General features: G+C 35.8%; 1 protein-coding gene and 1 pseudogene across 2 annotated transcripts in view; both read right to left on the minus strand.

Annotated features, from left to right (window-relative positions):
- DIMT1 (DIM1 rRNA methyltransferase and ribosome maturation factor) overlaps positions 1–17,959 on the minus strand; it is a 46,060-nt gene extending 28,101 nt beyond the window's left edge. For both annotated transcript variants that reach the window (XM_051991162.1, XM_051991154.1), the window contains exons 1-11: positions 17,837–17,959; positions 15,369–15,442; positions 13,778–13,864; positions 11,767–11,828; positions 11,588–11,681; positions 11,455–11,504; positions 5,473–5,596; positions 5,240–5,332; positions 4,826–4,890; positions 1,388–1,451; positions 766–872 (exon numbers count right to left, since the gene is read on the minus strand). In XM_051991162.1, coding sequence (XP_051847122.1) covers positions 766–872; positions 1,388–1,451; positions 4,826–4,890; positions 5,240–5,332; positions 5,473–5,596; positions 11,455–11,504; positions 11,588–11,681; positions 11,767–11,828; positions 13,778–13,864; positions 15,369–15,442; positions 17,837–17,903 — 887 coding nt within the window. In that variant the 5' untranslated portion in view covers positions 17,904–17,959. The remainder of the gene's footprint in view (positions 1–765; positions 873–1,387; positions 1,452–4,825; positions 4,891–5,239; positions 5,333–5,472; positions 5,597–11,454; positions 11,505–11,587; positions 11,682–11,766; positions 11,829–13,777; positions 13,865–15,368; positions 15,443–17,836) is intronic.
- Positions 1,459–5,159, minus strand: LOC127557856 (zinc finger CCCH domain-containing protein 15-like; annotated as a pseudogene).
- Positions 17,960–27,628: the final 9,669 nt, after the last annotated feature.

Raw genomic sequence — 27,628 nt, forward strand, 5'->3', positions numbered from 1 at the left:
GTTTCTAGAATTAACATCTAATTCCGCAATATCAAATCAAGAAACTTAAATGTGTGTACCATTTGACTATTAAGACAGCAAACCATTTGTATTTTATCAACAAAGCTAAGTCAAACAGAGAATTAAGACAATTACTGGGTTGCCTCCCCACCACAAGCATGGCTGATTCGGGGAAAATATTACCGTTAGAATTGCCCAAATAATTATTTTCCTTAGCCTCACGATCTAGTTGTGACTAGATGAGCAGCCACAGTGATCAGCCATATCTAGATACTACAGTGGCTGCCACCATTTCATGCTCAGTTTCCTGGACAGTGGTTAGCACCAGGACAGAAAGAAAGCACACAAAAGTCTATTCTGTGGGATCAGATTCCTATACCTCAGCTAAGGAAATACTGTAAATCAATAGCTGCTACTTTAGCACTCCTCCGGCTGATAAGTTTATTAAGCAGACAGGCTCCTAAAGGAATACTGAAAAAGCTACGAATGAAAGTCAGATAAAATTTCCCCTTAACTCAGAGGTTATCTACTGTCTCTGTTTCTCATTACTGGTTTTTGAATAAAATCTTTTGTGCTGGGGCTAGCCAGCCTCCATTTACTACACCAAATACTATTTCATGCAACACAAGTCCTATGCAACAGGTTTCCAAGTAGCCCCTCTGTGTTGCTCTTATTCAATGGCCTTTAAATACAGCATCTGAAGGTGTCAAGAGTACAGAAATGTAAATGTATTTAAATCATTTAGAAAAATTAAAATGTAATTACCTAATAAAGTCATCAATGTCCATGGAACGGGCCCGTTTGTCACTAAAATCTGTACCCGTTAGGATGTTCTGTATTTTATCTGCAATGCTGAAATCTTCTGGTATTGCCTATCAACACAGGATGCAGAATAAATGAACACAATATCTTGCAATACAGTTACTTTGACTCTTTTTTGGGGGGTTTGTGCAGTAATAAAAGTAACTTTTAGTTTATGCGTGTTAATATGGAAAAAAGATTGTAATTAATACAGATAAAATGAATGTTTTGAATATATAGGTTGTATAGAGAACCAATGAGATCCCTCCCAACTCAAATTTTCTGATTCTTTGTTATAATTGGGTGACCTCCTCCCATACCAAAAGACCCAATTACACCTTTAAGTAGGAGCATATTTATTGTCCTCATGTTATCTTTAAAATGGAAATAATTTATAAATTCTAGATAAAAACATTGCTCACAAGCAGAAATTACATACAGTTGCATCAATCTACCAGAACCTGAATTAAAATGTTTACAATACAGACACGATAATGCTTTGTTACATTTGATAAAGAATTTGCTTGAAGACAGAAATGCTCACAGAAGAGGATCGACAACCTTTGAGGGAATATTTTTTACTTACAATATTATGGACTGAACAATGAATTCGGTAATTTTTTTCCAAAAGCTGTTGCACTGCACTCGACCTATGACGATGCAAAATGATATTAACAGAATTGCCAAGTTTGAGTTTCAGAAGATTCTTTTCAATATATTTATGTTTAGTGAAAGATGAATGTTATGCTTTCATAAAATTTAAATGTTTCATATTTAAATTAATGAAAATACTCAACTGGTCATACTTTAGAGTCTAATAACTTTCACACATATTAATAATAACCATTTTTATAGCACTTTATGATATGCAAAATATTCACTATTAATCAAAGGATTGAGAGTTGGGGCATCTTAGAGAATATTTAATTCAACACCCTAACTTTGCAAAGGTTCAGTGGAAAAGCAGTGACTTATCCAAAATAAGTGGCACAGTTAGAATTTGTACCCAGGTCTTTTAAGAACAAACCCTGTGTTCTTTCTGTTGTCCCACACTGTCATATTCCACATCTATTATTTGATTTGTGGTCCCTCACAAAATCCTAGTGAGGTAGCTAATGAAATTATTAAGCCCATTTTATAGATGATGAAATTGAGCCTCAAAAGAAATTGTGACTGCTACTACCTGTATGACATGATCTATGACTCAAGCCCAGGTCTCCTAACTCCAAATTCACTGATCTTTGTGCTGCATGGCAGCTGCCTCCATAACAAAGGGACTAAAAGAAATAAAAAGGAAACAAGGTTTAAAAGTACCCTTGTCTAGTGGTTTTGTGAAACCTGGGTAGACTTGTACAAACTGATAAAGGGTGAATTTAATAGAACCAGGAGAACTGTATATATGATAAGAATATTGTAAAAACAAAGAACTTAGAAAGGCTAAAGAATGCTGATTGATGCAATCTCCAGTTATAATTGCAGAGAATCAGTAGAAAATATGCTACCCCATCTCCTAGCATAAAAGGATGGATTTACCATTTAAAACATACACAAACACAATATATATGTATATCTGTAGCATGTATATATTATAATTATACCATTGGTAAAAATGTGTATATACAAATATATACATGCATATAAAATTTATTTGAGGGGCACAAACAATCTGGGAATTTGTTTACTGTGTCTATTAAAGGATTTTCTTTTTTTTCTGAAGAGATGGAGAGAGAAAAATATGATTAAAAAAATTTTTTTTAAATGAAATTAACTCCTACGTTGGACAACATGCAATCTGAAATACTTCCTTTTTAAAATTTTTAATGTTTGATGGTCTTTATTTACAACTTTGTTGTAAATTTTTAAAAAGGCAGAGGGAAAACTTAAAACAGTTTACAGAAGGCATAACAGATGATGCTGTCAGTTTAAAGAACTTGCATCTTTAATGTCCATCTGATTAATTATCCAAAGAAACCCAACACTGAATCTGCATAAGTAGTCTACTTATGAAGTACAATGTGCTTATTTTAGGGAGTCTTTTATTTTTTAATATATAAATACTAATAAGTCAGTCATTAAAAAGATGCAGCTTAAATGAGGGATATTTTCAATATGTATGTTGCACTTGCTCAGTGTAGAAAAGCAGTTATATTTCCTACTTCGATTATTTACAAAATCTTTGGTAATGACCATTATATTTCAGATTTTTTATGACCTATTCTGAACTTATGAGGTGTAGTCAAGACAGACAAGAGGTAATAAGGATGAATATTTCATTTTAAGGATGAAATGTCAATTTCAATTTATGCTGAGCTGAAAATTTTTTTCATCTGACTTGCTTGTTGTCATTCCTCTAGATCAAGTATGTTTAATTCTTCTTCTAGTTCATCCAAATCCTCTCCAGTAAAAAGGTTTTCAACAGGAACAGCACCAGTTCCTCCATCTTCCTGTTCTTCATTATTTTCTTCCAAATCACTTTGTTCTCCATTTTCTTCCCCACCTTCTGAAGCTTCACTCAATTATTTCCAACCTTCTCTACTGAAATGTATACTGAATCTTCAAGACTAGCCAAAATAAGATCAATCTCATCCACGGCCTTTGGAATATACTGGGCCAAATCTATGTCATTTACTCTTACCAGATCTTCAACCTCATTACCACCTGTTCCTTGAATATACTAGATATCATTTGCTTCTTTATCATCATCATCATTAACCAGCTCAGGACAAAATTCAAATATCTCATGACCACTGATAAGTGTTTTTTCTGCTTTAAAATTTGCTTTTTTTCTTTCCATATCTTATTCAAGCTTATCAATCTTTTTTGTCTTTTTCTTTTTTTTTTCCATGCAAGAAAAGATTCTAAAGTGATCCTAAGGGAGAATATTCTCTTTTTATTAAATCTTCTAATGAAATTGCATCTTCTTTTTATCTTTTTTTTAATACAAAACCACAAGGAAGAACATGGTGATATATATAATTATTATCACCTTCAGGGCAAATTCAAAAGCAGGCATATTTGTTGTGAAAACAAACTAAAAAAATAGCATCAAGAAAATGCTTGCACACAATTTGAGTTTTTGTTTTTTTCTCTTCTGCCTTACCATGCTTCTTATTCACCACTTCTAGCTTTTTCTCATCCCAATTATCCATGGTAATTTTTTCAAGTTCTTTATCTCTTGCATCTATGTAAACTTTGATTTTCACATTTTCTTCCCAGAGATGAATCATGGGAGAACTTACATTTATCTCTTTTGCCCTTGTTTGAAAAATGCACATAGTACTGATATGGGATCTGTATCTTTACTTTTTTTCTGGGCAGAAAATACTGGTTTGAATAGTTCATTTAGTTCCTGAAGTTCTTTCTTCTTGTCATCTTCAATTTTTTTTTATCATCTTCATTTTGGCAGCTTGTCATGGATTTTGTTGACCAAATTTAACTTAACGAGTCACATTTGATGAACTTCTGTTGCTTTGCCCCTTTCTTATTTTTCAAACCAAAAGTTTTGTCCTCAATGATTTTCTCCCTCTTTTTTCTGCTCCACTGTCTTGCTGCCCCTAGCCTGAGCCTGTTTGGGAAGGGCATGGCAGAGAGGACCCATGCTCAGGGCACTGTACTGCTCAAGTGTGAAAGGAGGGGAATAGGGAAAGGGAAGGCCACTGCCTCCACCACTGGCCCACACAGAAGGCCCAACCTGAAATCCTTCAAGAAATCCCAGTATCCTCCTCAAATGTATTACTTCAATTCAGGCTAACACATAAGGTTTGCTACAGAAACATGTTGGTGCTATATTAGCCATTATATGATGGGGAGCCATAGCAGAGATGGAGAATTCCAAGAGCAGTAGTACAGCTAAGCCAAGAATCAAGACTTCCAACTCCCAACTTCTAAGTCCCATTTCAATAATTCCTGGGTCATCTTCTATAATTATATAGTGATTTTAAAAGCTTAATAGTGTCTGGACCTGTATACTGTAAAGTAGCTGTTTATATCACATAATTAGAAACACTAATTAGGGGGGACTTACTTAAATGCTGCAGACAGAGTTTTGTTTTTCCGCACAAATGTTATCCTCACTAGACCATCCCACTCCTGAAACAGATTGATATTGTTTTTATATACCAAAAAGTTGTCAGTTTACGATACTCTCTCCATGAAAAAACCCTTATTATGTCCCCTAAGCTAATAATGATTGAAATACAAATGTATAATACCAAAAGACCAAATCAAATACAAAGGAGCAATTGTTCAGAAATAAATAATCTTCAAAATTAATGTGGTTCCAACAAAAAGGTAAAAATCTCCTGAATTTCCTAGTGAGTACTAGTGGCACACGACTCCTAATGTTACCAAGCCTGGTCACTGCTTATAATTTCCTTCTTCTGAATGATGGCCCTACGCTCTTGTGCAGGCTAGTGGTCTGGCTTTGTTTTAATCTTACCTGGAAATTGATGGGTGGTGGTGGGTTCTTAGGTTCTATCCTTACCACACTTGACTCAACTTTTGGTGGAGGTCTGAAGTTATTCTTCCCAATCTGTTCATCACAAAATGAGAATCAGGTTTCATTTTGTTTATTTATTTTTCTGATTTAGTGACTAAAATCACTGTACTGAGAAGCTCAACTTTGGATGAAGGGATCAAGCTAATTTTCTCCATGGATTACATTTCACTTACTTTCATCAGGTGATCTACTCGTGCTAGTAATTGGGTATTAATGGAAAGTCTGCAGTACAACTTGTCTCCTGGTTTTGCAACCAAACGGAGAGCAAATTCTCTCTGGAACATAAGTACAGCACACCTGAGAAGAAAATAAATGGAAAGAAGGAAAACACTCACTTTTCATTAAGAACACATAACCATAACAATAGTACTCAATAAAATGTTCATTTATTATATACAAAGCATTCTGTTGGCACTAGAGATTCAAAGACAAAAAAGAAAAGTCAGCATACAAATTAGGAAAGGCCTTTTGGTGAAGTTGACACCTATGCTTTAAAGTGAAGGAATCCTTAGAGGAAGAAGTAAGAGAGTCCATTCTAGATACGTGCTAAGATCCAAAGGTAGAAGATGATATGCCATTTATGAAGTAAAGACTAGATGGTGGAATAGCAGGAATCAGACAAGCCTTGCCTTCCTCCACAAACTCCTCCAAATAAATCTAGAAAACGCACCAAACAAAACCTTGATTGGGTAAATACAAGGAAAATAACAGTACATAATCTGTCAAGCCTTAGTCAGCATAAGAAGACAGAAAGGTCCGCAGACTCTGGACATGAGGTCAGGAGTGCACTGACCCCATGAATCACTCCAGCAGTCAAGGAAAGGCTATGCACAAGGATAAGAGGAGGTACCAGACACATTCTGAGATATCACCAGACCCACACTAGGACACCTCAATGAGGACAGAGTGTCAACTGGCTGTTCTATCATTCACTACCCAGTTCTGGGGCACAGATCCAGGGTACACTAAGAAGGAGGCCTGTGCCAAGAGTGGTGTTCCCAGGGAGGGGGGCCATGAGCTTTGTACTAAGAAAGAAGAATCTCAGGAGAAAGTGGCAGCAGAAAGAGGCTCAGACTACAGAATGAAAGTGGGTGGTCTCAGTTTCATCATCTAGTTCAGCCTGCAGAGGAATAAAAAGGGCAAAAATTCTAGATCAAAGGGGAGCCTAAATTCTGAACTAATAAAGCTTTCCAGTTGGCTGATAGGGGCTAAGTGCAGTCACATTCTAATCTTGCTCAGATTAGAACAAACCAAGCCCAAACACAGAGTTCAACTTGTGGGAGCAACAACTCTCTGGCCTGCATCAGAACACTCTGGGAACATTGAAAGTTTGCAGGTCCCCACCCGTTCATCAGATCCTGCAATGACATCACACAATACTCCAAGAAAGCAGTAAAAAGCCCACACTTCTCCCTCTAGAAGTGCACAAAGCTTGGCCCTAACATCAAGTACTAAATAGGCTAGAAGAACAAACAAACAGAAGAAAAATCTCAGCAGTAAAGAGTTTCTATGGGAGCAAAGAAGCTCAAGATACAATCCCAGAAAAGAAGAATGACTCCAAATAATCTACACACAAAACCTCAGAAATAAACATAGCTTAGACATAAATCCAATTAGAATTTCTGAAGTTATTTCTGTTGTTATTGTTGTTTTTAAAAAGAGTTAGGGTACCTTGTTGGTGCAGTGGATAGAGCACCAGCCCTGAAGTCAGGAGGACCTGAGTTCAAATCCAGCCTGAGACACTTAATACTTTCTAGCTGTGTGACCTGGGCAAGTCAACCCCAATGACCTTAGCAACAAAAAAAATTTAAAAGAGTTAAAAATATTTTTATAAATAAAATGAGAGTGCTTGAGGAAAAAAATAACAAATAAAAAAATTATATAATTGGAAAGGAAATTAGCAATTTGGCAACAAATTTTCTGAAAATCAGAATGGACCAAATGGAAGCCAATGACTCCACGGGATAACAAGAAATGTTGAAAGTTAAGAGACTGAAAAAAAATTATGTCATAGCAAAAACAACTGTAGAAAAAAAATTGAAGAGAAAAAAATTATCATTAGACTACTTGAAAAATATGACCAAGAAAAAAAAGAATATAAATGTAGTATTTCAAAATTTTTAGAAGAAAACAGAGGGCAAAGCAGAAAAAGAATTCACTACATACAACCCCAAAATGAAGAATCTCAGGAACATCAAAATCAAAATCCAGAGCTTCTAAGCAAAGAAAAAAAAACTGAAAGTAGTCGAAAAGAAAAAGAATTCAAATGTTGAGCAGCCAGAATCACATATAATTTAGCAGCCACTGCTAAAAAGGAATAGAAAAATTTAGAACGAAATATCCCAGAAGGCAAAGGTTATACAGGCTTACAGCCATGAATAATTCACCCTAAAAAAAAAATCTTTAATAAAATATAAGACTTCTGAACATTCCTAATGAGAAGACTAAAGCTGTATAGAAATTCTGAAGTTCAAACATACATTATCTCACTAGATCCTCATATCTTTGCAAAGTAGGTACTTTTGTCTGAGAGATACATGTGAAGTGACTTGCCCAAGATCTCAGCTATTTAAGTATCTGAGGCTGGATTTAATGTTAGGTCTTTCTAACTCTAGCCCTGGCATTTTATCCATTGTACTACCTAGTTGCCTGTCAGAAGAATGTAAAAGTAAGATAAGAAGAAGATAGATTATAAAGAAATTTAAATGCCAAAACAAATATAATTGATCTTGGAGGTAATTCTTGATTTCTGTTTAGGACAGAGTTTTTGAGAAGTCTACAGAACATCCCATTTCAGATGTCTAAAAGGCATCTGGTGATTCAGGGCTAGAGGGCAGGAAAGAAACCAAGGCAGGATCTATAAATCTGATAACCATATTCATAGAACTGATAATTCAACCCAAGGATGCGAATAAGATTACCAAGCAAAGGAGTATAGAGCTGGAGTTCTTAAAATTTTCTGTATCACTTACTCCTTTGGCATTCTGGTGAAGCTATATTAACATCTTCTCAAAATAATATTTTTTAATGCGTATAACAAAAACAAAGAATTACAAAAGAAACCAAATATACTGAAATGTGTGTGTGTATATGTTTATTTATTTAAAAGTTCAAGGACATCTCTAGAATAGAGGGAGAAGAAAATAGAGTCAGTTTAAAGCCTAAGAGGACATCCACAATTGGAAAGTATGGCAGGGATGAAGATCCGGCAAAGATCGGATGAGTATGAGAACAACCAGGAGGAAGCAGTGTAATGAAAATCTATAGAAGAGAGATTATCTAGGGAGACATGATAAATCTGCCAAATGCTACAGAGTTAGAAGGATGAGGATTTAGCAATTAAGTAGTCAAGAATTTTAGCTGAGTTACGAGAGTAGGAACTCGATTGGGAAGGGCTAGGAAGAGAGAGAAGAAAATAAATAGAGGTACTCTGGTTGTAGGCAGCAGCAGAGAAGGAGCCAGCAGATGAGAAGAAACTGAAGATAAGGATCTGAGATTCCCATACACACACACACACACACACACACACACACACACACACACACACGGGCAACTATAAAAAAGACCAAAAGCCATTCACCTTAAGTGGTCAAAAGATACCAATAGTTCTCAAAAGAACTGCCAAGTAATAATCACATAAAGATCCCCAGTGAATGCCTAGTATTACAAATCATAATTAAAGAATAGTGTATTACTATGCTATAAGAAAGTAATATTCTTTCTATAACAACTGAAATCTGCAACATGAGTTCAAATTCAGCCTCAGACATTGACTAGCTGTCTTTGGGCACATCACTTAATCTCTGTTTGCCTTAGTTTCTTCAACTGTAAAATGGAGATCAAAATAGCACCTACCTCACTGGGTGGTTATGAAGATCATAAAGTAAGCATATATAAATGCTTCGCTTATTCCCTTCCACTCCCCCCACCCTACAATGTAAACAAACAGAAAGACCCCAAGAATACCACAAAGGAAACAGAATGCTGTGACATTATAATGACCAAACTTGATCCCCAAATATGTAATGAGTAAGAAGCTCATTCTTGTCTGTGAAGACGTGAGAGATTACAGGTTTCTACTGCAAATGCCAAGACTTTTTATATGTTGGTGAGTTTTGCTAATTTTTTCCCTCTTATATTCTTTGTTATAAGAAATGATGCTCTGTGGGGACGAAAGGTAAGAGATGCCCTGGGAAATATAAGTGACATAAAAATAAAAGATACAAAAACAATTATTTTTTTAAAAAAAGAAAAAAGTTCCATGCAGTCTTTGATTTTGCTAAATATCTGACAAAGGCAAAATTAGAATAATGCGGGACATTCAGAAGTGAATTTCAAAACAAGAAAAACCTTACTCCCTCTAAAGTGTGAAAGGAAGTAAAAAGACCTAGAATAATTCCCACTAAAAGCAAAACTTTGGTCTGTTAATTTTAGTTGTAGGAATGAGTAAATGCTGACACAAGTGTCTGTCTAAATATATGTGATCAACCCTTAACTAAGAAAATATAAACAGCTTCTAAATGTAATTGACTTAGTTTTAAAAGGAACAAATTTCTAAAATATCTAGCACCTGAACCCAACTGGAAAAGTTCTTGGTAGCACAAGTTTAGAGCAAAGATACCATCTAGCCTAGCCCTCTCATTTAAAAGCAACCCCGCGCTCAGAAACTTAACAGAGGTTAAGTGGATTGCCCAAAGTTACAGCTAATATCAAAGGAGGGACAGAAACCCAGGTTCTCCTCAGTCCTCGCCTGCTACACTGTCCATGGAGCTTCTCAAATTATATTGGCCAATGAAGAAGAAAAAAATTTAAAAAAAAAAGACTCTTGCTCCTGAATTTTATTTTAAGAATAACACTTAAGACTACAGAAAAACATACAAAATGAGGAGCACTTTTTAATGTAAATTTGTTATGTTATAATGGGAAAAAAATTTCGTTTTACATATTGTGTTAGTATGACATTTCTTCAGCTCAGGAAGAGTAAGAGTTCAGAAAAGGGAAAACTTCATGAAAGAGATAGCATCTGAGCTGGACCTTTATAGATAATCTAATGTGGGTAAAATGTAAGCTGTGTATAAGGAGCCAATGGTAAAGAATGAAAAGTTGTTTTGCATCATACTGGAAAGGCCAATCATGCCAACTATGTGAGAAGTACAATGTAAGAACTTGGGGATACAGACACAAAAAAAGCAAACAACCTCCTCTTAAGAAGCCTCCATGTTAATATTATTGTTCTGTAAGAAATGACCAGCAGGATGAATACAGAGAGGCTTGGAGAGACTTACATGAACTGATGCTAAGTGAAATGAGCAGAACCAGGAGATCATTATATTATTCAACAACGATGCTGTATGAGGATGTATTCTGATGGAAGTTCATTTCTTTGACAAAGAGAAGACTTAACTCAGTTTCAATTGATCAATGATGAACAGAAGCAGCTACACCCAAAGAAAGAAGACTGGGAAATGAATGTAAACTATTTGTATTTTTGTTTTTCTTCCCCAGGTTATTTTTACCCTCTGAATCCAATTCTTCCTGTGCAACAAGAAAACTGTTTGATTCTGCATACATATGTTATATCTAGACTATACTGTGACATATTTAACATGTAAAGGACTGCTTGCCATCTGGGGGAGGAGGTGGAGGGAGGGAGGGGAAAAGTCAGAACAGAAGTGAGTGCAAGGGATAATGTTGTAAAAAATTACCCTGGCATGGGTTCTGTCAATAAAAAGTTTTAATTATTAAAATTACATTAAAAAATAAAAAAAGAAGAAGAAGAAGAAGAAGCTTCTATACTAGATACTTATTTTTATTATCAAGAAACACTGGAGAGACCCAGAAGAATTTTGAATTGATGAATGGTTTTCTCCAAGCTGTGCATTAAGTTAATTAGTTCAGTCACCCTATATTACTGGGAAAAAATGGGGAAAATCAGTTAGGAGGTTACTATGATAGTTCAAGTATGAGGAAATGGTGTCCTAAGCTAAGGTAGGAGGAGTGGAATAAAAAGGATGGAAAACACAAGGACATTCACATACTTTCTCTTACTAACTTCAATAGCATTTACCTGACATTTTGGGAAGGAATTCATTGAAAATAAATCAAATAGAAGCAACTAGTCTTTCTGAAATGCTGTAGACATTTTTCTGACATACCTAAAAAATGGTCTATGCAGCAACAGTTTGAAGACAAATGGGGAAGAGATCTGCAAAAGAAAGTAATGATGTGATTCTAGGGAATACTCATAAAATAATCTTTAATTATGATTTGTCTGTTACTGTATTATACCTGATAAGGCAAATTGGCCACACATGCATCAAAGAATGGCAAGTCGGTTTTCAACACATCACCAACCATTACTTGAAGTTTGCTTGCCTGAGGCCTGCCAATTGGACAAAAAAAATTCTTTTTATTACACAAACATGATTTTGAAAGACAAAACTTTTCATTGTATTATTTATACTCACGTTCCCTGAACTCTTTTGTGAAGTTCAGCTACTAGCCTTGGGTCAAGTTCACAAGCAACTACCTGGAATAAAAAGAAGTAATAAGAAAACATATTTGGTTAAACATAAATTGGTCATTAATATTCATGATTTCAACAGTAAAAATGATGAAACATACTTTCTAACAACTTTTTAATTCAAATACACTGTACTCTAATCCTTCCCTTTTTCCTTTAAAAAGTGTCATTAATAATATAGGGTTTACTTAGGCAGTTTTCAGAACCAGAAATCAAAGCTATGAAAAAATTCTCTAAATCATGAAAAAAGATAAAGAAATGAAAATTTAAACAACTCTGAAGTACTACCTCATACCTATCAGACTGGCTAACAGGTCAGAAAAGGAAAATTATAAATGATAGAGGGGATGTAGAAAAATAGGGATACTAATGAATGCTTGGTGGAATTGTGAACACCAATCATTCTGAAGAATAATAACTATTTCCAAAGAGCTATATAACTATGCATACCCTTCGACCCAGAAATACCACTATTCGGTCTATATAGCAAACAAACCAAAGAAAAAGAAAAAGGAACTATCTGTAGTAATAAATAACTAGAAATTGAAGGGATGTCTATCGATTGGGGAATGGCTAAACAAGTTGTAGTATGCAATTGAGATGGAATAATATTGTGCAATAAAAAAGGAAGAGGATGATGGCTTCAGAAAAACCTGGGAAGACTTATATGAATTGAAGCAAAATGAAGTGAGCAGAACCTGTACCCACTAATAGCAATATGGTAACAATGATCAATTATGAAAGACTTAGTTACTCTAAGCAATATTATGATTCACAGTTTCAAAGTACTTCTGATGAAAAATGCCATCCACATTCAGATAGAGAACTGATGAACTCTGAATTAGAGTTTTCTTGCTTTTTTTTTTTTTTTTTTTTTGGCAATATGCTTAATGTGGAAATGTTTTCCATGACAAACATGTGTAATTGATATCATACAACTTGCCTTTTCAGTGGGTAGGGGAGGAAATGCAGGGAGAGAGAGAATTTGGAACTCAAAATTTTTAAACAGAATTTCTGAAAATGAAATTTTAAAAAATTACAACAATGGAGATTCATTTTCTTGTGAAATCCCACCAAAAACATAAAAATACTATATTGTTTAATCTGGCTCAAAAGAAAGTGAATTAGCATCAGTCTTTATTGACAGTACACAAGTACAACATTTCTCTTCCGCTAATGTTTTTGACAGAGATAATATGAACAGCCAATATTTACATATTACCAAAAGCAAAAACATATAAATATTATACTTGTCTATTTTCAGAACCAAGACCTTGGGATAATCTTTTCAAGATAAAGATATTAAACAGAAAAGCACCACTGGATAAAATATTACAATTCAGATATATATCAGATAAAGCTAAAACTGTGATTTCAAACTGCACATCAAATGGGGATCTATTTATTATTCAGGAAAATTCTTTCCATATGAAACTTATGATTTGATTAAGAAATCAAAGTGGCAATAATTTTCCTGAATAAGGATATTTCCCTAAATGTCCATGGTAGGATAAAACACCAAAGTTATAGCCAAGATTAATCCAATATTATTGTAATTCATAAAATTAAAATTTTTAGACTTGTTTAAAGCTGAAAAATATGATTCAGTTTGCTGAAATAGTACTTTTAAATGCCAAAATGTTTAAATTTTTTTAAGTCTTTAATAAATGCCTTTTTTATTCATTATTGGATCAAAGAGTATGGAGAAGTTTTTTAAACAACATACCAAATTGAAATCCAGAGCGGTTAGATCACTTTGCAAATCTACCAACAATGCACAAATATGCATACTGCACTAACATTTTCTTTATCTAACTACTTTCAATATCTTTGTCATTTTGCAGGGAACAAAGTGAAAATCAAGTTGTTTTAATTTGCCAAAAATGTTTAAATTTAAAGGTAAGACATTAAAATAAATGTTTAAAATTTATATTTCTAAATTTTAAAACATAGACCTTTTTAACTTTTTCTAGTAGTTTCACAGTCATGTTTCCAGTTCCAGGACCAACTTCTAAGACCACATCTGTTGGTCTTAAGGCAGCCTAAAAACAAGCACAAAAACCTTAGGACTTTATTTCAGGTAAAGATATAAATATTATCATATGACATCATACAAAACTAAATTATCAAGTGACTTAATAACCCCAGTCAAGCAAAGGGGATTTTAGCTTACACTAGGAATGTACAGTGCGTGGCTTAGCAAATGTTTTTAAGAATTTTTTTTAAGGGGGATAAATTTTTATTGATTGATTAAGGGCATATAAGTATATAGTTAGGCAGAGTAAAGAAAGCAGAGCCAAAAACCCCACAACATAATGATTACAATCATGTAAATGAAGCTCCTATGTTGGACCATAGGGAGGAGAACCAACATAAACAAGTGACAGATAACAAATCTTTCATGCTATTGTGGGGGATGAACTATGAATTTTGGGGAGCTTATCTGCTATATCATCTACAGAAATTATTGTTAAATCTATATATTTAACCATTAACCTCCTGAAATCTGGTCCCACATAGCCAAGTGTTCACTGAACATTTTCAACTGGCTATCCTATAAGCATTTAAACTCAGTATTTTCAAAAGAGAATTCATTATTAACTGCCCTCTATACATCCCTGCTTCTGGTAAGGCAATACCACTATGCCAGTCATTCAGATTACAAACTAAGAATCAATCATCTTTGTCTTATTCCCCTTTATTTTCACCTCTTCCCCTAAACCAACCCATTGCCAAATCTTGCCCATTCCTTACATAACATCTTTACATAATGCTCTACCTTCTACTCACACAGCCACTACTGAATTTGGGACCTTATCACTGCTCAATTGACTCACTGCAATAGTTTCCTAAGTGATCGCCTTTTTTTCTTTCACCCCTCTACAATCTACCTTTCACATAGCTGCTAAAAGAATCTTCATAAGTTAGTGTCCTCAAAAATCCTCAGTGGCTCCCAATTCTCTCGAAGATAAATCACAACTCTTACCCAGGTAAAGTCCTTAAAGTCCTCCACGATCTGGTTCAATCTACCTTTCAAGAGTCCCACAAATTATTCAATTTCCTTCATGAACTCTACATTCTAGCAAAATAGCTCTACATCCCATCTTCTGTTTCTGTGTAGTTACACAAATATCCTACATTTGTGTGTACTTTCTCTGTTCTGCTATATATCAAAATCATCATCTTCCTTCAAAAGTCAGTTTAGATACGAAAAGAGCTTTTCCTAATTCTCTCCAGTTAGTGCTGTGTCCTTCTTCAAAAAAATCTTACAGTGACTTGTCAGTGTGTGTATGTGTGTATATATATCTATATATTTGTTGTTCCCATTAGAATGTCACTTTCTTGATAGCAAGGATTATTCTGTTGTATTATTTGCCACTGTATCTCCAGTGCCTTGCACACAGGAGGTTCTCTAATACATCTGTTGAATCAAAGACAACATATGAAACATGATGTACTATAACAACTTTTTTTAAAAAGGCACATTCTAAAGAAAAAAGCTTTGATTTCCTTTTCAGTCTTCAACAAAACTCAATTTATACAAACCTTATCAATGATGCTATTGACAATGAGAGGATTTTTCAAAATATGCTGTCCAAGTCCAGTATTAAACATGACACCTATAGAAAACCACAAATCAAATTTGTTATACAACAAATCATAATACTACATCATTTATAAAAAAAGAAGGGATTGCACTGATTGAGGAATGGTTGAATAAAAGTGTGATCTTTGTAAGCATGAAATCTACACCATCCCAAATGGATGAAAATAAGTATTATGACCTGAAAAACAGACTGAAAGACCCTGAAGAGTTATTCCAAGGTTGATAAACTTTGTATAATCTCATTAATGGTTGCTACTAGGATTTTACTTACATTTGTTATTACCAAACAATGACTCAAGTTAGAAGTGAAAGGAATAGAAAAAAACTGCTTCCAAAAATCTAAATGACATGGGAAATATTTAGAAGCATCCCCTTTAAAAAAATAATAAAATAGCTTTTTATTTTCTAAACATACGCATATAGTTTTCAACTTTTGTGTTTCAACTTTTTTCTCCTTTCCCTCCTCCCCCCCAGACAGCAAGTAATTTAATGTGTTAAACATGTGCAATTAGAAGCAACCCTCTTGAGGAAAGATGGCCAATTTGGAGAACGACTGGAAAAAAGTGAATGCAAAGAAATAATACTACTCCATGAGAAACAAGTAATATGAAAAATTCTGAGAGAAATGAGAAGACATATAAAATGAAGTAAACACAAGCTAGAAAATTCTATACATGACCACAATAGTGTAAATGGAAAGAACAAAAAAAATTCAAGTGAGCATTGAATAACTAAGCTTCAATTCCAAAGTGAACTTCCTTTCTTTATAGAGAAAAGAGCCTATGGGTGTGAAATACTGTATATACTGTCAGATAATTGTTTTATTTCTTGTTTTTGCTGAACATTTTTTATTCTTTGTTAAAAGGTACATCTCCATAGGCAGAGAAGGGGGAAAAAAAAGTATAAATGAAATTGATGTAAAAATAAAACACTTAGTTTTTATAGGTTTTTTTAAATTATCAGTATTCTTTCCCTCCCCTTCTAAGAAAGTTACCTCCGTGTCACTATTGCTTTAAAAAGTATGTGAAGGTGCTGGATTAAATGACCTATAAACTTTCTCTTTCAGCTCTAACAGAGTATTAGACTGTGATTAGAAGAATTATGAAATCACAAGATGTGGAACCGGAAGGAACCTTACTTTAATTTAACCTTATTTTACAGAAACTGAAATCCACCAAGAAAGATAAAATGACACATAATAAGCAGCAAGCAAAGCCCAGATTCTCTATATCCAATTCTAGCGCATACTTGTCTAAGTCATGTTACCTTTCATATAAAGGGTCTTCGTTGTTACTCTTCATATCTAATATCTAAAATCTTGTCCTGGAAGGCCCATTAGAGTTTAAGTAATCCAGCCCCCTCATTTTACACTTGAGAAAACCGAAATCCAGAGAGATTAAATAATTTGGAGATAAGTGGCAGAGGTGGGATCCAAACCCATGTCCTCAAATTCCAAATCCCTTGATTTTTTGTATTCTGTCATAAACAAGGTAAACTCTAATTCCCTTCTCTTTCACAGAAATAGAAAACAGAAGATGAGCTCTGAACTCATGTCCCCCAACTCCAAATCCATTGATTAGAGGCAGGTAGGTGGCGCAGTGAATCGAGCGCTGGGCCTGAAGTCAGGAAGACCTGAGTTCAAACCCAGACTCAGACTCTTACTAGCTGTGTGACCCTTGGCAACTCACTTCACCTCTGCCTGCCTCATTTTCCTCATTAATAAAAGGGGGATAATAACAGCACCTCCCTCCTTTCCGGGATGGCGTGTAAGACAGCGGCTCGAATGTGGCAGACTATATCCCATCGCTTATTCCCCCCTCTTCGGCGTCTGTTCTACAAAATTCCCCAAACACCCACCATCCAGACATCCCGTAAAGTCCAACCCCTCCATAAGGGTGCAATCTTTTTAAAGACAAGCGCAGAGTTAGCTCCTTTGTATGCACTCCCAGAGATTAGGGGCAGTACCAGGCACACAGCAAGCGCTTAAGAAACCTTGGCAGAGTGCTGGTTGAAATTGACCCAGTACCACCTTGGGATGGATTAAAAACGATGTACAAATTTTAGGAAGCTGAATGAGCTGGAGATTCAAACCAATCCCAACGCAGAGCAGGGAAGCATCCTATGCTGGGCCCTATACTCCCATGCTGTGACATGTCACTACACACCGCACCGCTCACTCGTAGGGCACCGAGCCCCAGAGCCGGGGAAAGCCCGGCAGGCGTCCGCACACTCCCTTTACCATTTTTCTAGGGCACCCTGCGGAACTCGCGTTAAGTACAAACCCCTCTCAAAGGCAGCTTCGCGCCAGAGTCCCGGGCCTGGGCAGGGACTAGAGGAGGGTCGGGCCCCGGTACCTCCATCTGTCCCTTCTTTTTCCGGGTCTCTTCTGCTCTTCCCTACCCCTTACCGCCAGTACTCTTCTGCTCCCGACGCTCTTGGCGTCGGCCACTGGTCACCGACTTCCCCTTCGGCATCTTGACTAAGAGTCTACGCTCAGAGCCGGGAGACCCAGCAGTCGCTCCCAGCCACGTGGGAGAAGGGGCAAGGAAAGAGCTCAAGACTCCTCCCCTCTTCCCACCCTCACTCTTTTCTCCGCCCACATCCCGCCCCTCCAAACAAGAGTGTATGCCGGGAAATGTAGTTTTTACTCCCGAGGTGGAAGAGAGACTAGGAAGGCAAGATCTATTATCGCCAAGAAACCTCGCGTTACGGCATTCCGACCATTCGGATTGGGCGATCCTGGGAGGAAGATTTGATAGATAAGACTGCGACTGCGCTGTGATCTGGGCGGGCTCTGTCGTGCTTCCAAAAGTGTTTGGAAGTACCTGAAGTCCCAGAGGGAAAGCGCCCGAGCGCCCTTATCGCGTTTGTTTCTTTTCCCCTTACCCCCCAGCCCCCTCGTGCCGGAGACAGAGGACGAGGTTGAATTTACAGACCCGGCACTACTTTTTTCCCCAACTAGATCTCGAGATGTCAAAAAGACATCTTTTGAGGGGCTGGATCTGGTGGCAATAGTCCTTGATTTGATGGGAATTATTCTTGCACGTTATGTATAAGAATAAAGTACGGGGAATAGAATTATGACAGAGAACTTGTACTTAATTAAGGAGGCGCACATCAGTTGAGGAATACTGAACAAATTATGGTCTATGAATGTGTCGGAAAATCATCGCACAGTAAACAATTATGAAAGCGACAGTTTCGTAAAAGCCTGGGAAGACTTGTTATAAATTGATGCAGAGTGGAACGGTTAGAACCAGAACAATTTATATAACCACAATAGACTTGACAACTAATCAATGGAGTAGCCATCCATGATTCCAGAGTACTGATTATTACACAATATCCTTGCTATCCATCAAAGAGAAATAGAATTTTTTTTTTTTGGCTTTAAAAATGTTTTGTATTTTTTTTTTTTTTTTTGCCTCCTTCCGAGTGTGGTTGGGAAAGGTGGGAGGAAGAGAGAGGCTAGCAACAAGGTTTCTCCTGCCCTCCAAAAACAAAGTACATGGAATATCAAAAGGATTCAATAATAATCAGGACAAGCTTTGAAGATTACACAAATTTATAATATCCGTTAAAAAAAAAACAAGCTCTACATAATAGATTTTTCAGTTTTGTATAAAATCCTCGTTTGTTACACAACGTATATGGAAATGCTTATTTTACCTGAGGTTTGTTAAAAAATCAGAATAATTTTTTTAATAATTAAAGAAAGGGGAAGAAGGCTAAGTGAATTGATTTTGTCCCACCTGAACCCCAAGCTTATTAAGAGCTTATGAAAAGGGTTTCTCTCCATTCACCTGATGTGCTCTGGGATCTGGGATACTTGGAGTACAACAAACTGCATAAATAATACACTGATTCCAGAAAAGAGGGTGGGGTTATTAATTTTGCACTAAGAGTCTCCTTTCCCATATCATTGTGAATTGGGAAAATGTAGATATAAGGTAATACTGCTAGATAGAGCAGTGCTTAGAGCGCTGGAACTCAGGAGTAACTGAGTTCAAATGCAACCTCAAATTCCACCAGATACTCACTAGTTGTAGGATTCTCAGCAAGTCACTTAACAGCCACTTGCTTCAGGTTCTTCAACTTTAAAAACGTGGATAACAAGGATTGTTGTGAGATCAAGTGATATTTTAAAAATCGCTTAGCAAAGTACCTGGCACATTATTGGTACTATATGTAAATACTTTTTCCCTCTTGTCCCAATGGAGTCAGAAGATTTGGCATATAGGGGAAATAAAGTGGATGTTCATTGAATAATAGTTGAACAAACTATAGTACAGCAACGTAACATTTTACTGCAAAATATTAGGGGATAAAGTGAGAAGTTAATTGATTCATGTAGATCGGAGAAAACAAAACTAAGAGAACAATATGTATACGTACTGGGTACAATTCAATTAAGAAAAACAATACAGAAAGGCCATAAAACCTTATTGATTTTAATAACCAATCATCCTGGAAGAACATAATAATAAAATTGTTTACAAACATTCTTAAAACTGCCATTAGATAAAATTTATGTGCTAAAATACCATTAAAAAACTTTACAAAGTACAGCCAATTATAAGTTTATTAAGGTGTTTATTATCTCATTGGAGATCAAATCCTTTGCCTCTTTTTCTCCCCTGCTACTTTGTGTTGCTTTATCTTTTCCCAGTGCATTTGTTTTTTAACTAGAAGGCAGATATGAAATGAGACATCTGTTAAATTATGATAAATATGAGTAGAATCAATTTTGATTCTAACTTAGCAAACACTGAAAAGTTTAGTGGTTTTTAAATTAAATGGAGAATCTTCTAGGGATAATCCCTATCTCAACAACTGGAAAAATGAGGTTCTCCATCAGCCAGCACCACACCATCCATACATGAACCCACTGATTATAGCAAATGAAGAAATTTTGAATACTATGAATAGGTTCACTTATTTTGGCAGAGATGTCCACATAGAAGATAAAGTTGCCTTTGGGAAGCTCTGAAAGAAAATATGGGAGATAAGAATATTAGACTGCATACCAAACAAGGTATACAGATCCATTGTGCTGACTTCATTATTGTATATGAAACCTGAATAGTATACCAGCAGCATGCCAGAAAATTGAACTACTTCCATTTGAACTGTCTTAGGAAGATTCTAAAGATCACCAAAGTACAATTCTACTACAGAGCACGCAACTCTGATGGGCTGGCCACATTGTGTCAGTGCCAAATGAATACTTAGGTAAAATATTATTTTATGAAGAATCTACACAAGGCAAGTCTTCACGTGGACGGAAACTAGAAGCAGCAATACAAGGACATTTTCAAGGTCTCTCTAAAGAACTTAACTATTGATAGTGAGACATGGGAAAGACTGGCACAGAACCTCTTTGTTCAGTCCCAGGTAGCTCCTGGAGGCCTCAGGATCACTTAGAGTCAGGATAAGTAAAGGTCTTTAGCTCTTTAGGAGGAGAAGCAGGAAAACTGCCAGGAGTTTAACCAAAGATGTCTTCATAATTCTGGAGTCCAGAATCTCTACCTTTCTCCTCCTCATCCTATCGCCAAGTGAGTCTCTGGCCTCTGTCACTCCACCCTCTAATCCTTGCCTATGATTATCTTAACCCCAAACATTGAGCCAGCACCAATGGTGAAAAGAGCCATTTTTCCAAACATATGCTAATAGAGTCATTGTCTCATAGAGAACAGGTAATTAGCCTTAAGTGCTCAGTTGTCTGATTCAAGCATACCTTTAAGAGTTTCAGTCTTTTATATCCCAAAGAGATTTTAAAGAAGGGAAAGGGACCTGTATGTGCAAGAATGTTCATGGCAGCCCTCCTTGTAGTGGCAAGAAACTGGAAACTCAGTGGATGCCTATCAGTTGGGGAATGGCTGAATAAATTGTGGTACATGAATATTATGGAATATCATTGTTCGGTAAGAAATGACTAACAGGATGAATACAGAAAGGCCTGGAGAGACTTACATGAACTGATGCTGAGTGAAATGAGAAGGACCAAAAGATCATTATATACTTCAACAACAAAACTATATGAGGATCAATTCTGATGGGCGTGCCCTATTCAACAATGAGATGAACTAAATCAGTTCCAATAGAGCAGTAATGAATTGAACCAGCTACACTCAGGGAAAGAACTCTGGGAGATGACTATGAACCGCTACACAGAATTCCCAATCCCTTTATTTTTGTCTGCCTGCATTTTTTATTTTCTTCATAGGCTAATTGTACATTATTTCAAACTCCGATTCTTTTTGTACAGCAAAATAAGTGTATGGACATGTATACATATATTGTATTTAACTTATACTTTAACATATTTAACATGTATTGGTCAACCTGCCATCTGGGAGGAGGGGACGGGGGAAGGAGAAGTAAAGTTGGAACAAAAGGTTTTGCAATTGTCAATGCTGAAAAATTACCCATACATATATCTTGTAAATAAAAAGCTATAATAAAAAAAAATGCTAGTATTGCTTATAAAGTCATTTTTTAAAAAAGCATTTCAGCCCTTTATATCTCCCGCTTTCTTTTGTTTTAAAACAGAGGTGGTCACTCCATCCCTGACTTCTCAGGGAGGTGAGAACCCCAAAAAGGAGGTGATCATACCCCCCTGACTTCTCAGGAAGAGAAATGAAAAACACGAAAGGGAAGTGGGGAGTCAAGCCAGATATTGTTAGCAGGTTTCTGGGCTGAAGGATCTTACTAAAAACAGATAGACATAAACCCATCAGCATGGGAGGTATTACACAAGCACATAGCAATAACACACAGGCTATTAGTGGTGACTCTTCCCCACAGCCAGTGCAGGCTCAATGTGGTGTAACAAACATGAATTGTACATGCAAGTAGTGATATAACAAACAATATGATCAACATGGTGTTGTAAAAGATTTCCAGAAGTCCTAGAAGGAAGGTATGTAAATAACAATCACACATACACCTCCTTCAGCAACTAAAAGATAGTCCAAAACCAATCTATTGTCTATTACTTCACGTGACAGGGAATCCAATGATCCCTACAAGTTTTTGAAGTCCCGCAATAGGCTTTTTTATATGTTAGGGAATCCGATGATTCCCGCAGATTTTGAAGTCCCACAACAGTTTCATCATATCTCAGAGAATCCAATGATTCCTGAGGGTTTTCAAGTCCTACAATAGTCTTTTCATGTCTCAGGGATTCTAATGATTCCTGAGGGTTTTGAAGTCCAACAATTTTTAATGTTCATGAGTCAAATGCCACAACTGCCAGGCTCTCAATGGTGGGCACAATCAGCAGCAGAACTATCCAATGTTTCTTTGGCCTTCTCCTTCATTTCAAGGGTCTTCTCCTTTGTTTCAAGGGTCTTCTTCATCTCTCTCTGATGAACAAGGCAAATAGGGCTCCCTGGCACCCATATGATTCCTTCTCCATCTGTAGAGATACAAGCAAACCCTCTCCCCAACGCATTTAACCTATCTGGTCCCTTCCATTCACCATTTTCTGAGTCTCTCCACATTACCTGGCAATTATCTAAAGATAGTAGAGCTGCTCCTGCTGGATACTGCCCTTCCAGTAGGTTATAAAACGTCTGCTGGAGCCAGTGCATCTCTGTCAAAAATCAAGAAGTTAATTGCATAAAGAGGTAAATTTAGAAGTTCTCTAGGGTTACCTGTGGCTCCCCCTTTCTTTTGTTTTTGGAGGAGTGTTTTAATGTCTCTGTTTCTCCTCTCTACTTGCCTATCCTTGGGATTAAAGGATATGCCAGTGGTATGTGAAATCTTATACTGTGCACAAAAGTGCAAAATGTTTAGGAGTATATGCAGGTCCATTATCTGTTTTTATTGCTTGTGGCACACCCATAATTGCAAAAGCTTGGATAAGGAATTCAGTACCACCAAGAAGTGAAAGAAGCCGGCAAACTGCCAAGAGTTTAGCCAAAGATCTCTTCTTGATTCTGGAGTCCAGAATCTCCACTTTTCTCCTCCTCATCTTGCCAAGTGAGTTCTGGCAGTTTCTCACCCTACCCCCTAATCCTTGCCTACGATTATCTTAACATAAAACATTGAATTAGTACCAATGGTGAGAAGGGCCATTTCCCCAAACATTTGCTAATAGAGTCATTGTCTTATATTGAATAAATAATTAGCCTTAAGTGCTGGGTTGTCTGATTCAAGCACCCCTTTTTCAGAGTTTCAGCCCTTTATACTGCTTGGCATGGTACAGTCACATAAAGAAGGCAATGTGTTCTATAAGCAACTATTGCATTAGTACAAAAGAACTGTGAGATTTGTAAATTTAGGCACCTTTATTCCAAATATTGAGACTTTTTGTGCCCAATCTGTTAAAGAGTCTTCAGAACTCCCCTTATTGGACTGATCAGCCAAAGTAGCACACACTGTACCTTGATCCCCATATCATGATGTAATTGGTCTTCAAGTATAAAGGATTAAATATAGCTATTTAATCTTCATGAAAAATACAAATATTTATAAGATAGGGAAAGATTTAATGAACATGTTAGGATTAAAGCTAGTTAATGTTGAAATGTGTCCAAAATCTTAGTAAATTGAAGCAAACCTCAGGAGCAAAAAAAAAATCAGTAAGAATTGGTAGCAAATCAGTCAACAAGCATTTTAAAAATTCCTACTGTGTGTTAGATGGTAACTAAGGAGGAGTAACAAAAAACCCCCCAGATATCCCTAACACTATAACTGATTTATTTTGCCCTGGTTTCTTTATTTGATCCTCAGAAACTATTTTTCTGATATCCCTAATTGGAATACTGAGGGAAAAGATACCTGATAGAGTCAAAAGATCTGGGTACCACAACAGAGAATGATAGAATTACCAAATTACTAATTTTTCTGACCATACACAACTAAAAAAATTTGTTTTCTCATCTATAAAATGGTAATAATGTGAAAGGATAATTGGAAGAAATCATCAATTTGCAATTGCACCAAATATTTATTTAATGTTATTGAGTTGCACTTGTTTACTTAGCCAAATTTATATAGAGTTTTTTTGCTATTACAGAATTGTCATCACATTAATTAAATTTTCAATAGACTTGTGACTTCATCAGCATGAATACTGGTGAGATTCTTTACATAGAATGATGTAAATAGAAAAGCCACTGTCAATAATAAAATAGGCCACAAGGATAAATATTAGTGTAGTAGGAAAAATATAAATAAATAAATAGTAGAATAAAATGACCTGGATTCTGTCATCAAGTCATTGGGTGTCCTTGCATCTGTCACTTCTCTCTGAGCCTTAATTCCCTTATAAAATGATGAGATTGGCCTAGTTCAAGGCTTCTTAAATTTTTTTTCCATTCATGACCCCTTTTTGCTCAAAAAATTTTTATCCAGGTATATAGGTGTACAAAAATAGATATACAAACCAAACATTTATTGATAATAAATCATTATTTCAAAAATTCCACATTCAGTTACATGACTCCAAATTAGGTTGTGATCCACGAATCTTTAGTCTGGTAGATTCTTCATTTCAGCTTTTAGACTATGATTCTGTGCTGTCTTTAATAGAAATAATTTATTGGGCTCAAAACAAACTGTAAAACAAAACAAAACAAATCAATTGCCAATTAAATAGATATTCTAAAATCCTTGCAGTGTACAGAAGATTGTCTTCCCTGAGATATTAAGTGACATGAGATACAGTATTATCTCATGAAAATTACAATCCAGTAGAAAGATATGACACAGAAAAATCACTATAATGGCCAAATGCAAGATGGATTGAAATGGGAAGAGATTTGAGGCAGTTAGACTTCTTAATGTTCAATAAATAGTCTGTAGCACATTAAATATTAAAGAAAAATAACAGGATACCTATTTGTTCCAGGGATATTTCTATCTGAGCTCCATTAAACAATATGAGAATGAGATAATAATAAAGCAAGTACTGTTGTTTTTGTTATTATTGTACAAGCAACCATAAATTTATGTATAGTAATTGCTGGGATTAGTTTGGTGATGAGACAGAAAAAGTGAAAAACAGAGGTAAGCTTCCTTGTTACAATTTATATATTCCTGCCTATCATTCTTAAACATGGTAATCTTTGCACATTCAAAAATATTCTTACTCTATAAAACATTCCTATCCTTTTCATCTTGTTGGCCTTTCAAAGGAAGCCCCAAGTTATAATGAGTTGTTCTTGCTTAATAGTCTAAATATAGGGATAAGAGAGATGTCTTTGACTAAATGAAAAAAAAAATTCTGTACAAAAAAACCCACATTATAATTACAAGACAAATAAAAGTTATAGATTAGGAAATGGTCACTTTGAAAGATTAAACAAAATATAAAAATATAAGGAACTGTTAAAAGATTATGCTAGTAATGCTCAGTCTCTAATAGTTACTTATAAACAAATACAAAACCTAAATATGCACAATTTTCAAGAAAGGAAACATTAATTGTAATGATTTGAGAAATACTTAACCTTACTAATACCAAGGGTAGCTAGGTTGTACATTGGATAGAGCTTGCAGTCATAAACACAACCTCACTTTAGATATTTAGTAGATATGTAACCCTGGACAAATCACTTAATACTTTTTGCCTCAGTTTCCTCATCTGTAAAATGAGCCAGAGAAAGAAATGGCAAACCATCTAATATCTTAACTAAGAAAATGTCAAATAGGGTAGTGAAGAGGCTGACTTGAAGGAACTGTCTGAACAACAATTAATATAAAAGAATTGCAAATTAAGACAACTTTGAGGGACCAACTCATGCCCATCAAAGGGACAAAAAAATAAAACTAAGAGAAAGGAAACAATTCTGTTGCGATTGTAGAGAAATAATGTAATTGTAAACTTTTTGCTACAAAAATTCTGTAAAGAATTTACTAGGAGAGCAATCAGGAAGCAAAGTTAGAAGTTAGCCATATTTTCTAACCAAATAATTGCATTCCTGACAGTCCTATGATCCATGATGATCCTGTGATCCTGAAAATACTATAGAGTTTTTCATAGAATGGGAAAGGAAAAAACAAACAAACATTTATTTAGCAACTCATATGTGCCAGAGACTATGCTAAACATTTTTTATAGATCTCATTTGATCCTCACAATAACCCTGTCTTTCAAGGTAGATGCTATTATTATCTCCATTTTACATTTACGGAGACTGAGGCAGGCACTAGTTAAGTGACTTATCCATAATCACATAGCTAATAAGCGTCTGAGGCCAAATTTGAACTCAGATCTTCCTGACTTCAGGTCCAGTGACTCTAGTCACTGTGCTGCTAACTGGCAGTGAAAAACAAACTCATTATCTAAGTTGTCTTAATTTGCAATTCTTTGATATTGTTAATTGTTAATAAAGGAACAGTAATGATATTTATCTCATCAGCTTTGCTTCTAGCTGCTGCCAGATTCCAGTTGTTATCATGAAGGTGGAACAACTCTGATGGAGCTCACTATCCTTAACAGTTGCTGCAGGCCATCAAGATAAGGAAGCCAGACTTGCTGGAGCAGCAAGAAATCTTGACAGACAGGGAAGTATGAGATTAATGTATCAAATCACCACTACTAAATTGACTACCACCTCCTCTCAGACCCACGTAGAAATAGCTCAAGACTCAATGTTTCAGTAACCCCAGAAGGCCTGCTTCCACCTCAGATCTCACAGCTATTTTCCAGGGGAGCAAATCTTGTTGAGATGCCATTTGGCCAATAATCCTGAAGGTACTGCAACCCCTACCTTCTCAGCAGCCATAATTGCGTAAGACTTAGAAAAGAAAGTTCTCACCACTAAAGTCCTGGAATTGTCAAACGGCTCAACATTAGAAATGGACAAGTACAATCAATGGAAATAACACTAAAAATGCATTATCATCTATTTGGCTGCTGTATCCTTGTTAGGTCATTTTTCAGTTGTGTCTTACTCCTTGTGATACCATTTCCTTCTCCAAATCTTTTTTTATCCAGATGAGGAAACTGAGGAAAACAGTCGAATGACTTGCCTAGGATCATATAGCTAGTATTTGAGACCATATTTGAATTCAGAAAGATGAGTCGTCCTGATTCCAGGCCTGGCTCTCTATCTATTGCTTTTCTTGCATCCCTTTTAAATGAGGGATGTGTAGTCATATTCAATTTGTTGGTGTGAATGGGATAATAGTTGCAGAGCATGCAGAGTCATTTTCCTTTTGTGTATCTGTCACCTGTAAAATGAGG

Source organism: Antechinus flavipes, chromosome 1 (genome assembly GCF_016432865.1).
Source record: "Antechinus flavipes isolate AdamAnt ecotype Samford, QLD, Australia chromosome 1, AdamAnt_v2, whole genome shotgun sequence".
Taxonomy (NCBI): Eukaryota; Metazoa; Chordata; class Mammalia; order Dasyuromorphia; family Dasyuridae; genus Antechinus; species Antechinus flavipes.